Raw genomic sequence first — 19448 nt, 5'->3', positions numbered from 1 at the left:
CATTGTTGATTTGAGAACTAGTCAAAAGTAATATTTTATATTATTTTTTACATAACAAAATTTTAAAAATTAATTTTTAATCATCTTTTTAAAATAGTCAGGAATATTTTCGTTCGATTTCTTAACGCCCCCGTGCCGACCTACGCTTACTCACGTGTTCCCAAAAGTACCATAATTTATCTTCTAAACCCGACCACCTGTTTCAAAATCCATCACCACCACCACCCACATAATCCTGTACTCGCCGCCCGAATTCGAAACGTGTCCAATCTAATTAAGTTCATGACGTGTCAGTTGTTAGAAGCGAGTACACATTTTGTTCTAAGTGGTTTGAGCGTGTGTCGGTGTTTGAAAATAACGCTCCAACCTCAACGTCGCGACAGCGTAAGATAGCAGACCGACGTAGACTCGACGACGATAACAAAATATTTTTTTTTTTCGAAAAATAAAAAAGATTTTTTGTCTCTTGCGAGTGTGAACCTCTTTTCCACTGTCCAGTTGACCATCGCTTCAGTGCGCGTGCGGTGCTCTCTTTGTCTCCTTCCTCTTATCCTACGCACCTGTCCTCCATGAGTGTCCACAGTGAAAACGAAGGCCAGCCGCTTTCATAGCCAAGCCTTTTCAGCTACCTATGGCAGAGCCTAAAACTGGCCTATTTCAATTTCTAGGGTTACAAACAAATAGTAAAGAAAAAAGAAAGATTATCAAACCAGTCTTCTTCTTCTCTACTTGCATTGTGCATTTCCTGTGTCTCTCACTCTCTCTGTGACTGCGTGTTTCAGAATATGATTCTTCTTTTGCATTGCTTTTTGTCTGTGATTTGATTTGATTTTGTTCATTTTCTATCTCCTCTTGTCACTGTTGCATTGTACTGTGGAGTGGTTTTCTGTCCAGGCTTTCGCAGGCTTGTGTCGTGTGTTGTTTCCGCGAAAGTTGTTGTCCTACTACGAGGAGAGAGCATTTGCATATGCAGTACACGGCATTACAGTTGGGGATTCGATCATCGATAGTAGTAGTAGTAGTAGTGGTGATGTAGATTGGAGCATTATTCGATGACGGTTTTAGATAGAAATGAAGAGAGACAGCAAGGCTTTAGCTAAAATATCTGAGTGTCTTTAACCCAAATTAGGGAATTGCAGAGAGTGCTTCTTTTGTGGAAATTAGGACTTATTTATGGATTTTGTGGGGTATTTTTTTTCATTCTCGACTATTCAATCTGATTGATTAGAAGAGGATTTCAGTGTTTTGGGTCTAGGGTTTGAGATCATTTGCATTGTGTTGTTGGAGCCATGAATGAGAGTGCAGGGAAGAAGGGTTCGTCTCTGGCCGTAGTGGAGAAGCGGCCTCATAAGCCCGGGGGCTGTGTTGGTATCTTCTTTCAGCTCTTCGATTGGAATCGGAGGTTCGCCAAGAAGAAGCTTTTCCCTAAGAAATTGCTTCCTCCAGGTTAGTCTCCTAAAATCAAATTGAACTATACCATTGTTGTTCCAAGGATACACAGTCACATAGAGATTGTTGTATGGTGAAACTCAATAAAAATGGTTGATTCTCGTTTTTTTGCATGTGTTAGCTTGTCCAAAACAAGCTCCTGGAAAGTTTGGCGGAGACGACAAGTTGCCCAAGCTTCGTTTGGTATGCATTTCTTTTCCTTCCAGCTTCGTTTTCATGTCTCTGTTTCATTTGACACCTTTTTCTTTTTTAAATTCATTTTGGCGACTTTTGATTTGTATGGATAATAGATTGCCAATGAAAACAGTGGGGGTTTCCCAAATGTGAAGAAAAACGGGACTTGTAACGATGATCCTAACCAAAATCCTGGAATCCGACCTCCGGGTTTAGTTGCTAGGCTTATGGGTTTGGAATCTATGCCGGCTGTACAACAAGATAAGTCAAACAAAGTTTTATTATCTGAAACTGGCAATGATAAAGGAGTTAAATCTATGAATAGTCATAGTGGGTTTGATGAGGAAGATCGGAATTTGGAGAAGCTAAGTGCGAAACATGAATTGAGGCCTCAAAAGCTTCAGAAGACGGGATCTTTGGGAAGACAGCCACTCAGTAGGTTTGGAGCCGAGGCATTGCATTTCAAAAGTGTTTTGTCACGATCAAGAAAGCATCATCATCCGAAACTCGTATCTCCAGTGAAGAGCCCAAGAATGTCTTCTGGAAGAAACGCATCTCGGTTGATTGATGTTGCTGCTAGAATTTTGGAGCCTGGGTTGCAATCTGCCAATAGAGCTAAATGTGCTCTCACTTATTCGAGTACTACACATGATACTCCCAACCGTAAGGTTATAATGGAGGGAATGATGTCCCAGTCGCTGGACCCATCAAAAAATTCCAATTTTCATGCGACTACGGCAAAGTCATTGAAAGGGCATTCTTGCAAAAACTGCGGTAGTTTGCTAGATGTGGACTGCGGCCCAAATTTGGAGAAACAGTCATTACCATTTGGTTCCTGTGTCTCAAATTATGTCAACCCTTCTTTGCAAGGGATAGAAAGGAGTAAGCCTGGACCAGCCATGTCCTCCCTTGAGCAAGAAAAAGAGCGAATTAGAGAGAGAAGTCAGGAGCAATCTGTGGCTCTCACTGCCCCAGCAAGGAACAATATGCGAATTCATGCTGAAGCCATTGCTAATAAAAAGCCTCCTAATCGAGAAGGTCAAATCCAGTGGCACTGGGCAAGCCAACAATGCAAGTCGCAAAAGGATGTGCCATCTTCTATTGCTTTTAGGCCCAAGACTCAAAGGCAAAATCAGGTATCCCTAGGCAGGGATAGAGTTCCACTAAGATCAAATTTATGTAGTGTTCGTACTAACAGAGTTTCATCTTCTTCAAATACTATTAATGAGACAAAAGATTTTGTTGCTTTAAATCGAAGTCTTAGTCGAACCCGGTCAAGAATGCCTGTCAAAGTGGATAATTGCAGATGTGATGCAGAGAGGAAGTCTTGTAACAAGCGAGATGGTTCTTTATCCCCTGTACGGAAGAGGAGGTCAGTAAATGAAAGTTCTGGTTTTGCCAGCTCCACCTTTGCAAAACAAAGAAATGTTAGGTGCAATGCAATGACTGGAAAGGGTATTGGACTTGATGCTCACTCTGTGAATTGCACCAGCAGTAGGAGCACAACGGTTCGTCCGGGAGATAGTAATATAAGCGGTGGCAATAAGGACAATGATGTTATTTGTTTCACGTTTAATTCACCCATGAAGCAGAAGATTGAAAGTGGCGGCATTACTCGTAATACTGCTCAGAAAATTTCCATTTCGGATAAAAGTGAGAGACAGATGAGCTCTGAGAAAACATTCCCATTGAGTGGAGATGCATTAGGTGCTCTTTTAGAACAAAAATTTAAGGAGTTGACTTGTCAAGAAGAGGATGAGTTAGCAACAGGAGGTACCCGACCAAGTAGAACCACTGCTGTGATTCTCCAAGAGCTAATATCTGCCTTAACTACAGAGAGGCCAGTCTCTCATGATGGTGTGGCTGTTGGATCTAACGAGGAAAATGTTTCATGTCACAGTGGTCATTTGTTGAACACAAAACTACCTTTCCAGGTTAGTTGCTTGTCCTTTATATTTGCATATGAACTTTGGATTCTTTAAACTCTTGGCAAGTTTGTAATTTATGATGAATGGTTTCCACAAAATTTACTTTGGAGGTGCTATATTTCCTAACTTATACATGACTTTACACATCATAAATTGTATAAAAAGTATTTTGGTTGGTAAGCCATTAATCTAGCATGGTACATGTTTCTCTCTCTCTAGCTTCCTTTTTTTTTTTTTTTTTCTTCTTGATATTGAATTTTAATTAATGTAAATGTGATAAGAACTATTATTAGCATGCCATTTGTGTTGGTTCAAACCCAATCATGCGTGGACGCACACACTCATGGCACAAAGAATTTACGTGGTTTGGCACATGCCTACCACGTCAACTCTTAAACTAGTGCAGGAGTATGAACTGTACACTATTCTTTCTACAAGTCCACCCACTCCCTCACACCCTTGAACTCCCATAAGTTTTCTGTAAAAAGGCATAATCCAGAAATCCTAGTCCTCCATATAGTTAGAAAAACCCTATACTTGTTGAATCATTAGATTCTGGACCCCACAACTCGATCCAAATGCATCTACACTAGGCCAATAATTTTTTGGGCTTGCAAAATACAGGACACACTCAACAACTGACTTCTTATACATGTTGCCTTCTTAGATGTGTACGTGCTTCTTAGCAAGATACCCTATGTTGTTTGTTCCATTCTAGTTTGGTTGATTTATGGTAGATGTGATAGGCTTCAAATGAAGTATGGGACCAACCTATATTCATTTTCATTTGTTGTAAGGTTATCAAATGTCTGTCTTTGAATATGAAATTTAAGGACCTCTGTAATTGGATTTGATGGAGATTCACAAATGATGGCTTTTTTATTGATGCAAGATACCTTATAGATGAGTTAGTTCACTTTGCTTTTATATAGAAGAGGTTCATGGTATCCTTTTTTGAGGACTTTGAATACAAGCACTTGTTTGGGAATTAGTTTCCTATCTGGTATTATTTGTTAAACTTTTTCTTGGAGACATACTGACGTTGGCTTGTACCTGGACTTTTGTTCTTTCTAGCTCCTTTTCATCATTGTTCTGATTTTTTGATTTAGTAGTGCTCTAAAATTGGTTATATGGTACGACTGGTTGAGTTGTACATTACCAAACATTTCAATCAAAGGAGTTTAGTTTTGGTTTTGCTCTCTCCAGGCCAAAGTGAAGAAAATTGGGGCTTCACTTGGTTATTTATGTGACGGTGATCATCTTAGCCCAGGTTCTGTTTTAGAAGCTTCTTTTTCAAACGACAGCTGCTTGTCAAGCAGTGTGGATGATAGCTCAGGTATGGGATTGAAATTCTGTGTTACCCGGTGATTGTCATCATCCTCATCATCAATTTGCTTGGTTAACATGTATATTTTGATATTATTTGGAGTTTCTTTTTGCTTGTTTAAACTGTTCTTATTGATACGTCCCTATATGATTCCAATTCCAATTCCAGTACCTTATCTGCATCCTGACTCAGTGGATTGTTCCTATGATGGACCGCAACCATTAGAATCTGATGCAGATCTTTTGGATTCTGCAACCTCATTAAGCAAAGGGTGGAATGGTTTTCAGTTGGTGACTGATCTCCTTAGCCATATTTCTGAAGTATTACACAGCGCCAGCTTTGCCGACACTGGGCTGAAGGGAGGCAAGCTGGTCCACGCAGAGGAGGTCATCTTGAACGCTGAACTGATCTTTAGAAATGCAGCTCTCCGAAATTCAAATGGAAGTATTGATTTTTCTATAACCCAGTTTCTCATTTATGAACTGGGGACTCTTGCAAGTTTTTTGTGGGCTGATTTCGGTCACTTTCTCGGTGTTGAGGACACAAAAGATTGGAATCAGCTCAAGGAATTTCTCTTTGATTGCGTGGTAGAGTATTTGGGTTCAAGATACGGTCTACACTGTAAACCTGAATTCAGGGCACGGTCTAGATTACCATTATGCATGACTGCTGATATGCTGATTACCGAGGTTGTTGAGGAGGTTAGAAGGTGGACACACTTGGCTGGGAAGATCCCAGATGAGATAATTGAGATGGAGATGAGTCATTCTTTAGGGAAATGGACAGATTTTGAGATCGAAGCATATGAGACTGGTGCTGAAATTGACAGGGACTTGCTGCAGATAATGGTGGATGAAATTGTGGAAGACCTCTGTGAGGGCAAGCTGGGTTTCTCTGAATCGGATACAGCGCCTTCTAATTTTTGAGCTCCTTAATGCTGGGTGGCAAGCTACAACTGATTCCCTACTCTGATGGCATTTCTCTAGCTTTTGTTAATGAGATGGGATTGTATTTTTTCATTTTTGTATAAATCTTTAGATTCACTCTGGATGAATTTCAGATAGTGATGTTTATTAATGGAAGGATAGTGACGGTTATTAGTGGAAGTTATTTAATTCTGTAGACAAGCATTGTACTTGCAATCATAGACTGTTATTTGATTACTGGTAGTTGCATTTTAAAGCTCATTTGTGACGACCAACTTTTGTTTCACTATATTCCAAACGAGGGAAATTCTACTATAACACCCCTATGGTATGCATCCTTAAGATATGTCATTTTTTTTTAGTTATGATTATTTTTTTTCTTTAGTTACGATTTATGAGATTTTTTATTATATCTCCTGTGCTGTTTAGTTATGATTATTTATTTATTTATTTTTAATTATGATTCAAAAAATATGAGGCTGTGTTTAGAAGGGTTTTGGAATTTTAGTTTCGCCTTTTAGTTTGTATATGACGTTTGTTTGCAGCTTTCAAAAATTAATACCACGCTCACTTTTGAAAACTTGGTCGAATGCGAGAAAATTTGGGCTAACCGGCAATCCGGCCGGTTGACTGGAACAGTACAATTTTTTTTTTTTTTTACAATTGACACATGTTAATTTATATATATTCGAAAAAATATTTTTCAAATTTTTAAAATTTTTTATGAGCTTTAATAGAATTTTGTGTGGTGTGTTTAGTTATGAATTGTAAGTTTTTGTATCAAATATCATATGTCATATCAAAAATTTCTTACTCAATTCAAAACTCTTTTCAAAACTCTTTCACCAAACAAATTTTTCACACTCAAATAATAATTCCAAAATTTATAAACTCAAAATACAACTCTTACTCTTAAATCATATTTAGAAAGCTCTATCAAATATTACTTAAAATTTTCTTATTTTCTTATTTAGTTATAAGATTTATATAGTCTTTTCCTTCACACTAATAATTCATATTCTATTGATGTCAGATAAGGCAGTACTCTTCACCCAAATTTGCAATGTTCTTGTTGTGTCGCATGGTTTATTTCATTTATCTCCCAACTCTAATGCCATTTGTCATGACACAAGTAGTCAACTAACATAATTAAAAGGGTTAAGTTTAAGTTGTTACCCCACTTGATTTATTATATTTTAAAGTACTAATTCATATTTGACTTGAGGTAGAATATCACATCCTATTAGGATCAAAATTGGTTTTTATTATGTTTGGATGGTGGAATTCTATGCACTACTCTTGAAACATGAGTGAATGTGGTGTTCCAAATTGATTGTGTCATGTAAAATGATAAATGAGGTCGACTTCATCTCTTGCATGATGAATTAAAATAATTTAAACTGATTTCATTCATCCTGTCATTAATATACTATATAAACGTGATGATGAGTTAGTATTTTAAGATTAGTGAATGCTCTCTATAAATTATAAAACGTACTGAGAAAAAAAAAATCAAAGATTATGGCTTTATTACATCCTCTGAATTGGTGTGTTTGATTCATTCAATACAAAATGAGCAACCTGTGGCCTCATACTGTAGCGAACTCAGGGCAGTCTAATTAGGAGCCATTTGGAAAGTACTGATATGGCCGTCCGGTGTGAAACTTTTGTCAAAGAATTCCCAACAAAAGAGTCCTTTTTATGAAAAAGAAATGTACCTAAAGAAATGCAATGCAACACGATCCTTCCGATTAGTGTCTTTTTCCTCTAAAGATATTGGAGGAAAAATCATTCAAATCACACGGTTGACATGGAATCCAATGTATGATCCTAACCTTTTTGTTTGGATCCCCAAGGGACCCACCTCAAATAAGAACGTTGGAAGATATATAGAAATTAGAAAGAAGGCCAATAGGCCCACACATACACTCTTTCTCTCGGTCTCTCTTCTTTTTATTAGACCGTTGTGAAATCAAATTCTTTTTTATAAGCTAGACAAAAACTCTGCGACGAAGAAAAACAGAACAAAGCTTCTTCAGTTTCATCAACAATGGCAGGGGCTAACGGAAGCTCTCTGTCGCAAACCTTCCAACAAAAACAAACCCTCGACTGTCTCTTCACTTCCCTCGATCCCAAATCTCTGATCCTCTCCCAATTCGGGAACGATCAAAAACCCAATCTTCTCCAACTCACAACAGAGAGCTTCGTCATGGAGAGAGGACCCAGGTACAAAGCCTACGCCGAGTTGAGGGAATCAAATCTGAGAAAGAAGAACATCGGACAACAACAAACCAAAGAACACGAATCGAATCTATCTCCACCGAAGAAACAAGTCAAAATTCAGGGCAACTTTCCGGCAACACCACCGAATAAGCGAAGAGGGTCCTCTGTTGTGGCTCAATCGGTGCCCGATTTCTCGGCGGCATTGAGGAAAGAGAACAGGAAGCCGGCGAGTATGTTGCCACCGTTGATGGAGAAGTCGTTGACGCCTCCGGCGGTGAAGAACTCGAAGCTATATGGGTTGAAATCGGGGGGAGGGAGTAAGTCTGCAAATTTGGGGGAGAAGAGGAATGGTGGATTGATGGGAAGGAAGAGCTATGCGAGTATGGAGGAATTGAAGGGGTTGTCATCGGCTGCTGCGAATGCAATTAATGGAGAAAACAGGGGAGGGAGAGGTGGAAGAGGGGTTGCCAAGACTGTTCTGGGTTACAGACAGTACTGAATTTCATTGTTTGGTTCCATCTTCAAATTTGTTAAAGATTTTCTGTTTTATTATCATTATTATTTTTTTGGGATTGAATTTGATTCTTTTATTTTTGTTTTGAGTTCTCAGAGAGCGTTTATGAGATCTCTGTTTTCGGGTTTCCTTCAGATTGTAAAGCTTTCATTTGAGTCTGATAATAATAGTATACAGAAGTTGTTTTATGCTCTGCTTTTCTAATCTTCTTCTCTTGTAGAGATTTCGGTGAAGAACAGAAGGGTTTTTTCTGTTTGATTTTCTCTGTTTTTTTTTTTTTTTTAGTTGGACTGTGCTTGTATTGATTGCTGTATTTACAAAAAGGATTCAAATACCTGAAATTTCTCATAGTTCTTAACTCATGGTCTAAGTTTATGGTTAATTAATGGGCTTAGCATCTTCCAAGTTCCAAGCATGATTCATTTTTTGACAAAAAACCAAAAATAATAATCATAGAGCATTCTCTTTTAAAATGATATGAATTCAAATTCCTAGAGCGCCAAATTTCAAACCATGGTGACACTTGCGGAACTGGAGACCATCCTTCCATGTAACATCGGATTGGTGTAAAAAATATTTAGATGGATTAGATTTTTTAAAGGTAAATTTTACGAGTTTTATAAATCTTGTGCAATTGAGTGCTCGTGATAGAACTATTAGTGAATTGGGTACCTCCTCCGTCCACCTGAACAATAGGTGAGCCACAGTAGTCAATCAAACCAATGGATGGTTGATTAGGCAGTTTACCTAGAGCTCCAGCCTGATGGGAATTTTTTGTTTACCAATCCTTTGGAACATTAGAGGTTCTCAGGACTCGTTGGAGGTGATTTCTGGCAGGCGGCCAGAAGCGTTCAAAGGGGGATCGCTGATGAGGATGGTCAGAGGTGGTGGCCAAAAATGGGAGGTGAAGCAAAAAAGTGCTCAAGTGGTAAATAGAATACAAAAAATGAAAACACAACCAAACAATGCCTATCCTCCCAATTTTGGAGAAGCAAAAAAGTTCTAAAATTGTGAATCTTCTCTCCAATTTACAGCCACTCCATACACTTTCCCTTTCCTTCTTAAGAACAATACAAACAAACAGGGACTAAATAGTTCAATTGAATGGGCAAAAATACACCTTTTTTTTTCTTTCTTATTCTTCCTTCTTTTTTTTTTCTTTTCTTTTTTTTTTCTTGAACAATATAAAAGCACACTTCTCAAACCCTTGCCACAATGCCTCTGTATGGATTGGTCTAAAAGCTAAAACATTGCTTTTTGAAAATAAACACGAAGTCAAAAAATAGAGAGACAGAAACAATTCTAAAAAATGTCATGCAATTACAAGGTCACGTGTCCTTGTTGAGTGAGCTGCCACAAACTGAATTTTCATAGTTTGAAGACCTCACTTGCAAGGTTAAGTGGCACCAAAAACAGAAAATGTGTTAAAATAATGAAATAAAACAAGGTACAAGGTATTAAAATACAAATTACAATAGCAATCAATATTCAATAGTACTTTGTCTTACAAGAACTCTCAACATTACTTGAAACATATGTATGAGCCTCTCACCTGGGAGAGTATATGATGACATAACTCATCTATGGCCTTCTTTACTTGCTTTTAGAAAACTTTGGGAGTGATAATCAAACCTTGTGATACTTATATTTCTGCTCCAGATTAAATCTAGTGGTACTGCTGTTGAACCCATGGAGTACCAGATTCCTCACTGCATCAACCCCTTGTTGCAGTGCTTCATCCACCTGTCCAGAAAGCCCATAACAATTGGTGTTTTATCATATTCACTGAACTTTCACATACGAGAGAGAGAGAGAGAGAGAGAGAGAGAGAGAGAGAGAGAGAGAGAGAGAGAGAGAGAGAGAGAGAGAGATGCACATGCACAATCAAGCAATCATGTCATAAATTTATTTTAGATTTATAAAAACCATTTCAACGCACAAATCAAGCTATCACGTTGCAAATTTCTTTGATGTCGTCACACTGATAAAGCCATTTCAACCCTCAAATCGATAGTCTATCCTCAATTGTGTCTAACTCACACAATCATTAGAGGAAACATAATTTATCGTCCACAAAAAAGGCAGCAAAGAACCCTACCAATGATGTTCACTAACAAAACAGAGCCTTGGTTTAAAAACATCAGTACAACCAAGCTCCAAAAAAAATCAAGATTATATCTTACTAGTTCCCGTTCTAACGAACTGAATTTCTGGAGAAGATAAGCTTTCATATCCATATTACCAGGTGGATTTCCAATGCCTACAAGTACAGAATTATTAGAATTTGGAGACAACTACGGTTGACAACTCTGTAACTTCAAGAGAAAAATATCGGCAAAAGCAAACTGTAATATCCAAGAAACCAACCTATGCATAACCGTGGAAATTCACGGCAACCATCCAAATGGTCCATCACACTCTTCACTCTGCCATAAGAGATCAACAATTACAATCAACTTTCTGTCAACCAAAAGCATCTAATTGATTTCGAAATATTATTAAGTTTAGATAGGTCTAAGGCACCCCAAGGATCAAGGCGGTGAAAAAAAATGACGAGATTTCATGGTTAATGTGCCCCTTTCTAATATAGCAAAGTTAACAATTTCCAGTTGAGGGCACAAAAAATACAAGGATTGATCAACCTGCCTACAAAAAATAAATAAATAAAAAGATTGAGCAGTAAGAAATATGATAGAAAAATACAATTGTCAATTACAGCAGGAAAGGCAAAATATAAATCATGCAGCCAACCCAAATAACTAACATGATGGTTATATAACTATGTATGCATATGACAGGTTAAGCAGCATATGATATGACACAGCTATTTTCTTGGAAAAAGTATAGCCTCAATGGAGCAGAGTGTTGCTAGATCCGCCTCGTTTGGGAATAGGCTATTTTAGAAACTTTTTGGCTAAAATATCAGGTAAAAAAAAACTAGTATGTTTGGAATAACTTTTTGATTTTTTACAAAAAGATGTGCAAAAAGTAGAGAGAAAAGAGAATCTTTGACTTTTTGGTATGGGTTATAGGTTTTTTGGTTTTTTTAATGACTTTTTGGCTTTTAGGCTAAAAGTGTTGTATGCCAAACAAGGCCTAGCAGATTGTAATTAGTTTTACTGTAATCCATGTTGACAAACTAGATAATTGTCCTCAAATCTTTAGATCATTCTTTTCTTCTTTTTCAGCAGATACTTTAGATATTTCTTTGACTTAGTGAAGTTCATTGTTTTACTACAAGCATTATCTAGGGAGCAATACCCGTTGTGATGGCCATGCCCTCCTTTTGGCTGAAGCCTCAAAACACCATTTGGTAGGCTCATATCATCATAAACCTACATTGAAATTACCCAAAAAAACATGTATTTTAAGCAACGCTGAACAAGTATTGATTAAAGGCATGTAATTACATGTTTAAAACTATACATGCTCTGAAATTGCATACCAATAGGATATGACGCAAGGGCACTTGATAATATGCAGCAAGTGGTCCAACCTTGACATGACAAAAAAAGAGAATGATAGTCAGAGACCGTTGAAGGATACCTTAAGAAAGCAAAGAATTGTGGGGGGGAAAATGTTTATGACAATAGTATAAGAGAAAAAGGAGAATTTAGGCATATAGACATGAAAAATAAATAATAAAAAAAAGCATTTTATTATTTGATATGAAAATTATGTCCGAATCAACTGCAAGATGATAATTGTGAATGTATGTCGATAACTGAGTACTCATTGCTACAAGCATATAATTTCTCAAGCTTGATGAAAGCCAATGACCTAAGAAGCATGGACATGGACACGTGACACGACACGGACACGCTAACACATTAATTTTCAAAAAATGAAGGACACGACACGTAGAGGAACGCGTGAAATATGTAATTTTATATATTTATTATATGTTATATATATTAATATATCATTCAAAGATAATAAAAAATGCAATATGACACTAATTCTTATAAATTTATATTATTTTTGTTTTATTATTGTATCTTAAGTTATTTTGCTTAAACTTATAATTAGTTTCACATGTATCCAATCGATAAACACGTGTGTTTATGTGATTGACATGTGTGTCTTCCAAGTATCCAAAGAGTGTTCGGCTGTTTAAAAAAATTTAAAAATTAGGACACGTTTTGAAGAGTATCGGACATGTGTCCTAAGAGTGTCCAAAGAGTGTCGGTGTCCGACACGGACACGACATGAATACGTCACCTTCTTAGAAGTGTCCGTGCTTCTTAGCTAATGACTTAATATTAATAACAATAAATTACGCGTTGCATTAATTATTGAGAACCCAACCTTGCCTACCAAAAAAAGGAGAGAAAAGAATAAAAAGCCCAATGCAAAGTCGAATCATTATAAAACCCCTAAGCAAGACCCCCTAATGCTAAAAGAAAAGGGAATGGATGTGGCTTGATAGTATTCTCCTTTAAATCGACCACTACCATGAAGGAAGTTTGCATAATACATTAAGCTTAATCTAATAGAAGTTCAATAGATGAAGTAGGCAGAGACCTCTCCATAAGATGAAATGCAAACACAACTATAGTAGATCACTGACCAGCATTTCATGTTTCATACAATTAGATGCCTTGTCTAGAGGATATATACTCGAGTCATGGAACAAGTCATTTTCCCTGACATGCTTATTAGTTGGCAGCTAAGAACTCAAACTCGGTGTCGATCTGTTTCGACAAATATTTGTTTCCACAGAGACATTTTTGTTTCTTGAAAATTCTTCATATATATTTGTGAGCCTACCCTTTAACTCAACAATTCGTGCAGATGGCTTTCACCCAATAACTCACCACATTGTTCAACATTTGTACTTTTTATTTTGAAGAAACCCTGTAACTTATCCAGGAATAAGTCAGCTAGTTATAGAAGTGAAAGGTGAGAACAAACCGATTCTCCACTGAAGTTCATGTAAGCTTGAGGTTTTGCCAACAGAATTGGTACCTCTCCAATAGAACCTGTACTGATTGCATAAAATAAAAAATTATTGTTATTATTTTTTGAATTACTGCTAAAACTTACCATGGGATGCACAAATTTGAACAAAGTAAGATGAGCAAAGACTAATAAGCACCTATTCCAAACAAGGCCTTGGACTGTATTGTGTTCAACAGAATTCCTTGTGCTTGAGAAAGATGATCAATCATTTCAAAACCAACCTAATACACATTTTCACAAAATTGTTAATAATGGAAAATCATTGGAAAACAAAGACAATTCCTCTTTTACAAAAGCAAACAAGAACAGACAATTAACAAGAGTCAAAACAATTAATTTAAAGCATTTGGGATTTACATTGTGCCGAGTTCCATGATACTTGTTCCCAGGGTTTCCTAAACCAACAATTAACCAGGGAGTATACTCCACTTTAACCCCATCAGGATCTGGCAATGAAGCCAATACACGAAGCCTTGTTGGACCCAAATGCCTTGGATGAAAAATAGGGTTTCTTGGGTAGGAGATGCAAGTTTTAGGGACAGAAAGTGCATACAACATCGAGCTGATTACCAAAAAAAAAAAAAAGGAAGCAATAACATCAGTGGGATTTGCAGACTAAGAAGCACAACCATTGAAGGAAAGAAATTAAACATACACACATGGGCACAGGTATATGTGAGTGTGAAATCTATGAAAATATACATAATATATATAAAATCATTGCGTGTGTATATATAATTTGCAGGAAACTAATCAAGCACTCACTATGCATTGTAAAATTGGAAAAGAAAAGAAAAGAAAGGGGAATGGGTAACATGAATAAGAAGGATAAGATGGCTAAAGAAATGGGTCGGCCAATAACTTCCCAGATTATTCAAAACTCATCCAGCTCCGTAATCAAACCCAACAATCAGAGAGAGTGAGAGAGAGAGAGAGTATGTATAAGCAGTTCAATTTTGACAGTTGGAAGCAAAGCAACCAATCATCAGTAAAAGTTAACAGTTAGAGAGTTTAGGAATTTATAAGAGACGCAGGAACCTCGTTCGTTTTCTTGATAGAATCAATCCGAGTCTTGGATGTGCTTTCGATTCTGAAGACGAGCCTATCCAACTCTACAGCCTCGGCTCCTCGTGCTGCCCTCTGTTTGACGTTTGCACGCAGTGTAAGCTTTAACGGCACCGGATATGGATTCCAAAGTCAGTCTTTTTTTTCTTCTTTTTGTGTGTTAAAAACAAAAAATTAAAAAAAAATAAATTAAGCGAACTTCTATTTACGCACTATTTTTCTCTTTTTACACTCATTTTCTATTACATTATCCTCAAAATTTAAAATTTTAATTTATCTTATTACATTTTCTATAATTCTAATATAACTTCATGTCTAATATTTAATCCATTCTTTTTTTTTTTAAGAAACTCGGCTAAAAATTAACTTTTGACTTTTTAATTTTTAACTAACATCACTTCCTTATTTTTTTAAATATTTTTTTAAAAAAATTAAAAAATTAACTTTTAACTTATTTCTCAAAACAAACGGAAACTCCACATTTACAGCCACCGAAACTCCACATTTACAGCCATTACCTTCAACCACCACTGCTAGAACCTTTGATAACCCACACCAGCCCTCCCTAATCCCTCCAACACCCCACCATCGTGACTTATCCACTTTTGATCACTACCCTATCCCATTATTTCCCACCATCGCAACCATTAGGAGTGCTGGTAGATCGGTTCGGTCAGGTTAACTAGGGGTGGGCGCGGATCGGTTGCGGCCACGGAACCTTCAATCCGCCATCCGTCCGCTAGATTGGCAGATTGAAGAAAATCAATCCGCATCCGTCCGCCAATCCGGCGGATGTGGTTGAGCGGTTTGGCGGTTTGGCGAATGGATGCGAATCGGTTTGGCGGTTTAAAATTTTATAAATTTTCAACATAATTCAACTTGTGCACTTCCTCAAACGAAAAAAGAAAAAAAAGAAAAAGAAAGTATTACAGTCAATGACTTAAAAAAAATATTACAATCACTGTATGCCTTATCCAAAGAAAAAAAGTTTGAAATTTTAGAATATCATGATCACTGCATGCCTCATCCACATATTACAATCACAGTATGATTAATCCCCATAAAGTATTACAATCTGTGATTCTTAAAATATAATAACAATTCAAATCACCAAAACCATGAACAGAGCAGTAGTAGAGATTGAATGTCTCTGTATTGTTACATCTACATATGTTTTTGAAAACAAAAACCAACCAGCATATATCATATTTTCTATTTATTATTTTTAGAGTTACATTTAAAAACTAAAAAATATATATGAATAATACGTTTATTTTTTTCAATTCAAAAAATATATTCAAGTTAAAAACTTTTTTTCAACAGAATATTTAAACTATTTTTCAATTGAAAACACAAATATAATATTTAAACAAATTAAAAATACAAAGTCTTATAAATTATTAGGGGTGCTCACGATTTGGCGGTTCGGTTGCGGCCAAAAAATCTCAAATCCGCCATCCGTCCGCCAAATTGGCGGATTTGAGAAAATCAATCCGCAACCGTCCGCTCGTCATCACGCATCCGTCCAAAATACGGCGGATCGGTTTGATTCGGTCGGTTTTGGCGGATCGGTATATCCGCTGCTCACCCCTAAGGTTAACCATTCCTTCTCTCCTCAATGCCAGTCCCAAACTCTGCACAGCTTACTACTTGGAGCAGCCTTTTTTTTTTTTAACCCTAGTTTGTTGTATTTTTCTTCTCTTCTGGAAATTTGTACTTAAAACTGTAACTACTCTTGACGCGTCGGTATGGAAGTCAAGAGTCACGACAATGTTAAACTGGGGATTTCTGAGGTTGTGAGAAAATATCAGGAAGTTTTTTGCTACATGATTGTTTTGTTGAATCTCATAATTACTTGGATTGCAGAGCATTTCACTGAAATAAAGAAAACCAATTTCTCTTATGTAGTTGCAACATAGAATAGGAAGCAAAAGAAAACCAAGTAAAAAAATCCTACACAAAAGGGTTAATACATAGGATTTATGCACCAACAGCAGCAAATCAACTGTTAACACCAATTGTTTGAAAATCCAAGTAAAAATATTTTATCACTTCGAATGTACTGTGTAGATTCTTTCTCCAACAAGATTTCCTATTCTTCTACTTTCATTCTCCATTGCTCCAAAAAATACAAGGGATAACTTGATTTCCTGTAGCTCTTTCTATGGAGCCGGTGATATTTGAAGCATAGTTCAAGCTGAATCTTCCAAACCAGAGATCAACTTCAGATGGTTTGGCAACGGTCACATAGGAAAGCTGCATTTCCACTCACATGACGATTACCTCTACATGTTGGCTTTCCTTTCCCACCTTTCTTTCGTGTCCAGCCTAACAACACAGTATTCAGACAGAGAACTACGTAAGAAACTACAAAACTAAATAAAAATCAAGATTGTGCAAGCACTAACATCAACTTCTAATCTGCCTTGCACATAGATTATCATCATGATTATATTCACATTTGTATCTGAAATTAACACTAGTTTAAAAGGAAGATGATACCCCCAATGTAACTTTTGACGCTTCTTTGTTCCGATATGCACTGCTACATTCTCTTGCTGCTGGGAGAAGGTATCCTTGGTGGTGTTCCCTTTCAAGATGGAAACACTTGAATGATCAGTTTCTTTACTTGAAATTTCCTCTGTAACATCATTGGCATCAAGATTCTTCACACGAGATTTACTATTCTCACCAGATATTCCTACAAGGATTTCCCCTGGATTACACAAAACTCGCATAAATTAAAAACTATAAATAAATAAAAAAATTGATTAAATACAATTTCAAAAAAGAACCTTTTGCTTTCTTTTTAATCTTTGATTTAGCTTTAATTTGTAGACGCCTCCTGTGCAGCTCCTAACAAAAAAAAAAAAAAAAAAAAAAAAAAAACACATATCGGAGACTAACGCAGGACCGGACGAGAGGAAGCAAGTTAGATAAAACCATAGCTAGGGTGAAGGCTGTAATTAGTATTTCAGATACAAGTGCCATGAACAACTAGAATTTCATAGAACCACAACGCAGTTACACCTTTGTTTTATGATACCGCATTCTAACCCAGTTCCTTGGTTCATATGCAATCCCAACCTGAAAAATATCTTTTCACATCCCTTAAACATGACCATAGAAAAACCCTTTGGCATTTCATGATTCTGTTTGACACTTGAATAGTGATTTTGGACCAGAAATGTGACAGATGGGATCACATGAATGTTTGTGGAGTACATTGATGAGTGAGCCAAAATGCGGTTGATATTAATCAGTCAAAAGGCTAGTGAGGCAATTGAATATTAGAATGACAATAAAATGAAGACTACTTTGAAAGGATGAAAGAAAGTGAAGTGTATAATATGACTCCATCCATCAGTTGAATTTCTTTGCATTAGTATCAATTTCATTATTGGTGTATTTGGGAATGGTTTGGTCACATTCAACAGAGACCAACAGAAGCAGTATTGAAGAGTATTGAAGAGATACGATACTGTAACAGTAGATGGGAGTGTTAGAAGACAAGATGGGCCTAGATTAACGTTGGCTAGTAATATAAATAGAGGTAGGAATCTACTTAATTTGACTAACGAAATGGATAGGGCTACATGGAGAAGAAGGATTCAAGTAACCGATCCCATTTGATGGGACTTAAGGCTTGGTTTGGTTTAGTATCAATTTCATTATTGGTGTTATAAAAAATAAAAAAGAAGTTACAGTATCAATTTCATTCTTCGCACCATTATCAATTTGAAACCACTTCTATGAATACACATATAAACCCAATAATTGTTGCTTCAACTGATGTCTTATCTCCTCTAGTCATAGTTAGATCACCACATAATTACACCACCATAATAAGAATAAGCCAATCATAAATAAATTTAAAACAGAAAAAGAAAAAAAAACACACATAAGGCGGACTTTAAAAAAAAAAAAAGTTTTCATACTCCGCACAAATTGCAATCTCTTTAATCATCTTCCCACACTACTCAAAATCAAGTGTAATCTTTGAGGTTCCTTCTCAATGTTCTCATCTTTCTTAATTTTATATCAATTTCTTTTTTCCTTCCAGTAATAATGCAACCATGTGATTCCAGAAGTTCAGAAATAGAAAAACAAAATAAGTTTAAAAAAAAAAAAATGATTACACATATAAACCCATAAGAATTGTTAAATTTCAACATTTGATTATTGCAGATAAATGAAATTTGCAGAAAGTGTTAAGTGGGTACTTGGAATTTGGAGAGCTGGGATTGGGAGACCCCATCAGGCTTGAAATTGGGCTGCAAAGAAGCTCTTGTCGCTATTGCTGCTTCTCTCCTTTCGTCTTCCTCTTCGTCTTCCATCTCTGCTGCTCTTCTTCTCTCTTTCTCTCTGTGCTGAACCCTAACCACCGTGTACAACCCGAACCGTATACACTGTAACACTCGAAATGTAGACGATTCACACAATTTTCTTCTCCTTATGACCGGGTTTGGAAGAATGTAGTTCTTTCTTAAATGGGTTTGGGAATAAAATTTAGGCTTAATCCAGACCAGTAAGGTGGACTGGGCTTAAAGTACAAGTACAACATTATCAGGGTAAATCTGGCCCAGGAAAGCCCAGACCAAATCTACCCCAAGTTGAGGGTCCGTTTTATAGATAAAGGATAGCATGAAGCCTTCATTCGAGGCCTTATGGTGCATTTACGATCACGGAGACCAGACTTATTTATCGTAATGTATTATTTAAATTTAGTGATCAATTAGCAATTGATCCGGATAATGCGTGTACTATTTTTTTTTCAAAAAATATTTGATGGTATAATATGTGTTAAAATTAAAGTATGATTTTAATTACTATTTATTTTGATAATATTCACTCTATCGTTCTATAAAATTGTTACGAGG

The 19448-nt window shown here is 36.6% G+C and overlaps 4 protein-coding genes across 6 annotated transcripts; 2 read left to right on the top strand and 2 right to left on the bottom strand.

Moving 5' to 3' along the window:
- The first annotated feature begins 412 nt into the window (after window positions 1-412).
- Window positions 413-6060, top strand: TRM22 (DnaA initiator-associating protein). Its single transcript, XM_028269705.2, has 5 exons — window positions 413-1446; window positions 1571-1632; window positions 1740-3557; window positions 4758-4887; window positions 5047-6060. The coding sequence occupies exons 1-5, from the start codon at window positions 1290-1292 to the stop codon at window positions 5802-5804; spliced, it is 2925 nt and encodes a 974-aa protein (XP_028125506.2). The 5' UTR covers window positions 413-1289; the 3' UTR covers window positions 5805-6060.
- Window positions 6061-7707: 1647 nt separating this feature from the next.
- Window positions 7708-8729, top strand: LOC114322401 (uncharacterized). The gene has a single exon (XM_028269700.2). The coding sequence runs from the start codon at window positions 7855-7857 to the stop codon at window positions 8524-8526; it is 672 nt and encodes a 223-aa protein (XP_028125501.1). The 5' UTR covers window positions 7708-7854; the 3' UTR covers window positions 8527-8729.
- Window positions 8730-9942: 1213 nt separating this feature from the next.
- On the bottom strand, window positions 9943-15250 carry LOC114322400 (chloroplastic group IIB intron splicing facilitator CRS2-B, chloroplastic). Its single transcript, XM_028269699.2, has 9 exons — window positions 14542-15250; window positions 13861-14065; window positions 13640-13724; window positions 13456-13523; window positions 11987-12037; window positions 11803-11876; window positions 10909-10967; window positions 10725-10801; window positions 9943-10284 (listed from the first exon to the last, which is right to left on the bottom strand). The coding sequence occupies exons 2-9, from the start codon at window positions 14059-14061 to the stop codon at window positions 10168-10170; spliced, it is 732 nt and encodes a 243-aa protein (XP_028125500.1). The 5' UTR covers window positions 14062-14065; window positions 14542-15250; the 3' UTR covers window positions 9943-10167.
- Window positions 15251-16401: 1151 nt separating this feature from the next.
- LOC114322402 (uncharacterized) lies at window positions 16402-19167 on the bottom strand. Of its 3 annotated transcripts, XM_028269703.2 has the most exons (5): window positions 18792-19061; window positions 17364-17424; window positions 17261-17284; window positions 17071-17158; window positions 16402-16896 (listed from the first exon to the last, which is right to left on the bottom strand). In XM_028269703.2, exons 1-5 carry the CDS (start codon window positions 18903-18905, stop codon window positions 16854-16856), a joined length of 330 nt encoding a protein of 109 aa, XP_028125504.1. In that variant the 5' UTR covers window positions 18906-19061; the 3' UTR covers window positions 16402-16853. The 3 variants fall into 3 exon arrangements, with proteins under 3 accessions (XP_028125504.1, XP_028125502.1, XP_028125503.1); XM_028269701.2 differs by having other exon boundaries at window positions 17071-17284; window positions 18792-19167; XM_028269702.2 differs by having other exon boundaries at window positions 17071-17269.
- Window positions 19168-19448: the final 281 nt, after the last annotated feature.

This window comes from Camellia sinensis, chromosome 1 (assembly GCF_055761805.1).
Source record: "Camellia sinensis isolate YWXY chromosome 1, ASM5576180v1, whole genome shotgun sequence".
Classification (NCBI taxonomy): domain Eukaryota; kingdom Viridiplantae; phylum Streptophyta; class Magnoliopsida; order Ericales; family Theaceae; genus Camellia; species Camellia sinensis.
Note: the sequence above shows the minus strand (reverse complement) of the source record. Positions and strands in the feature narration are given on the sequence as shown.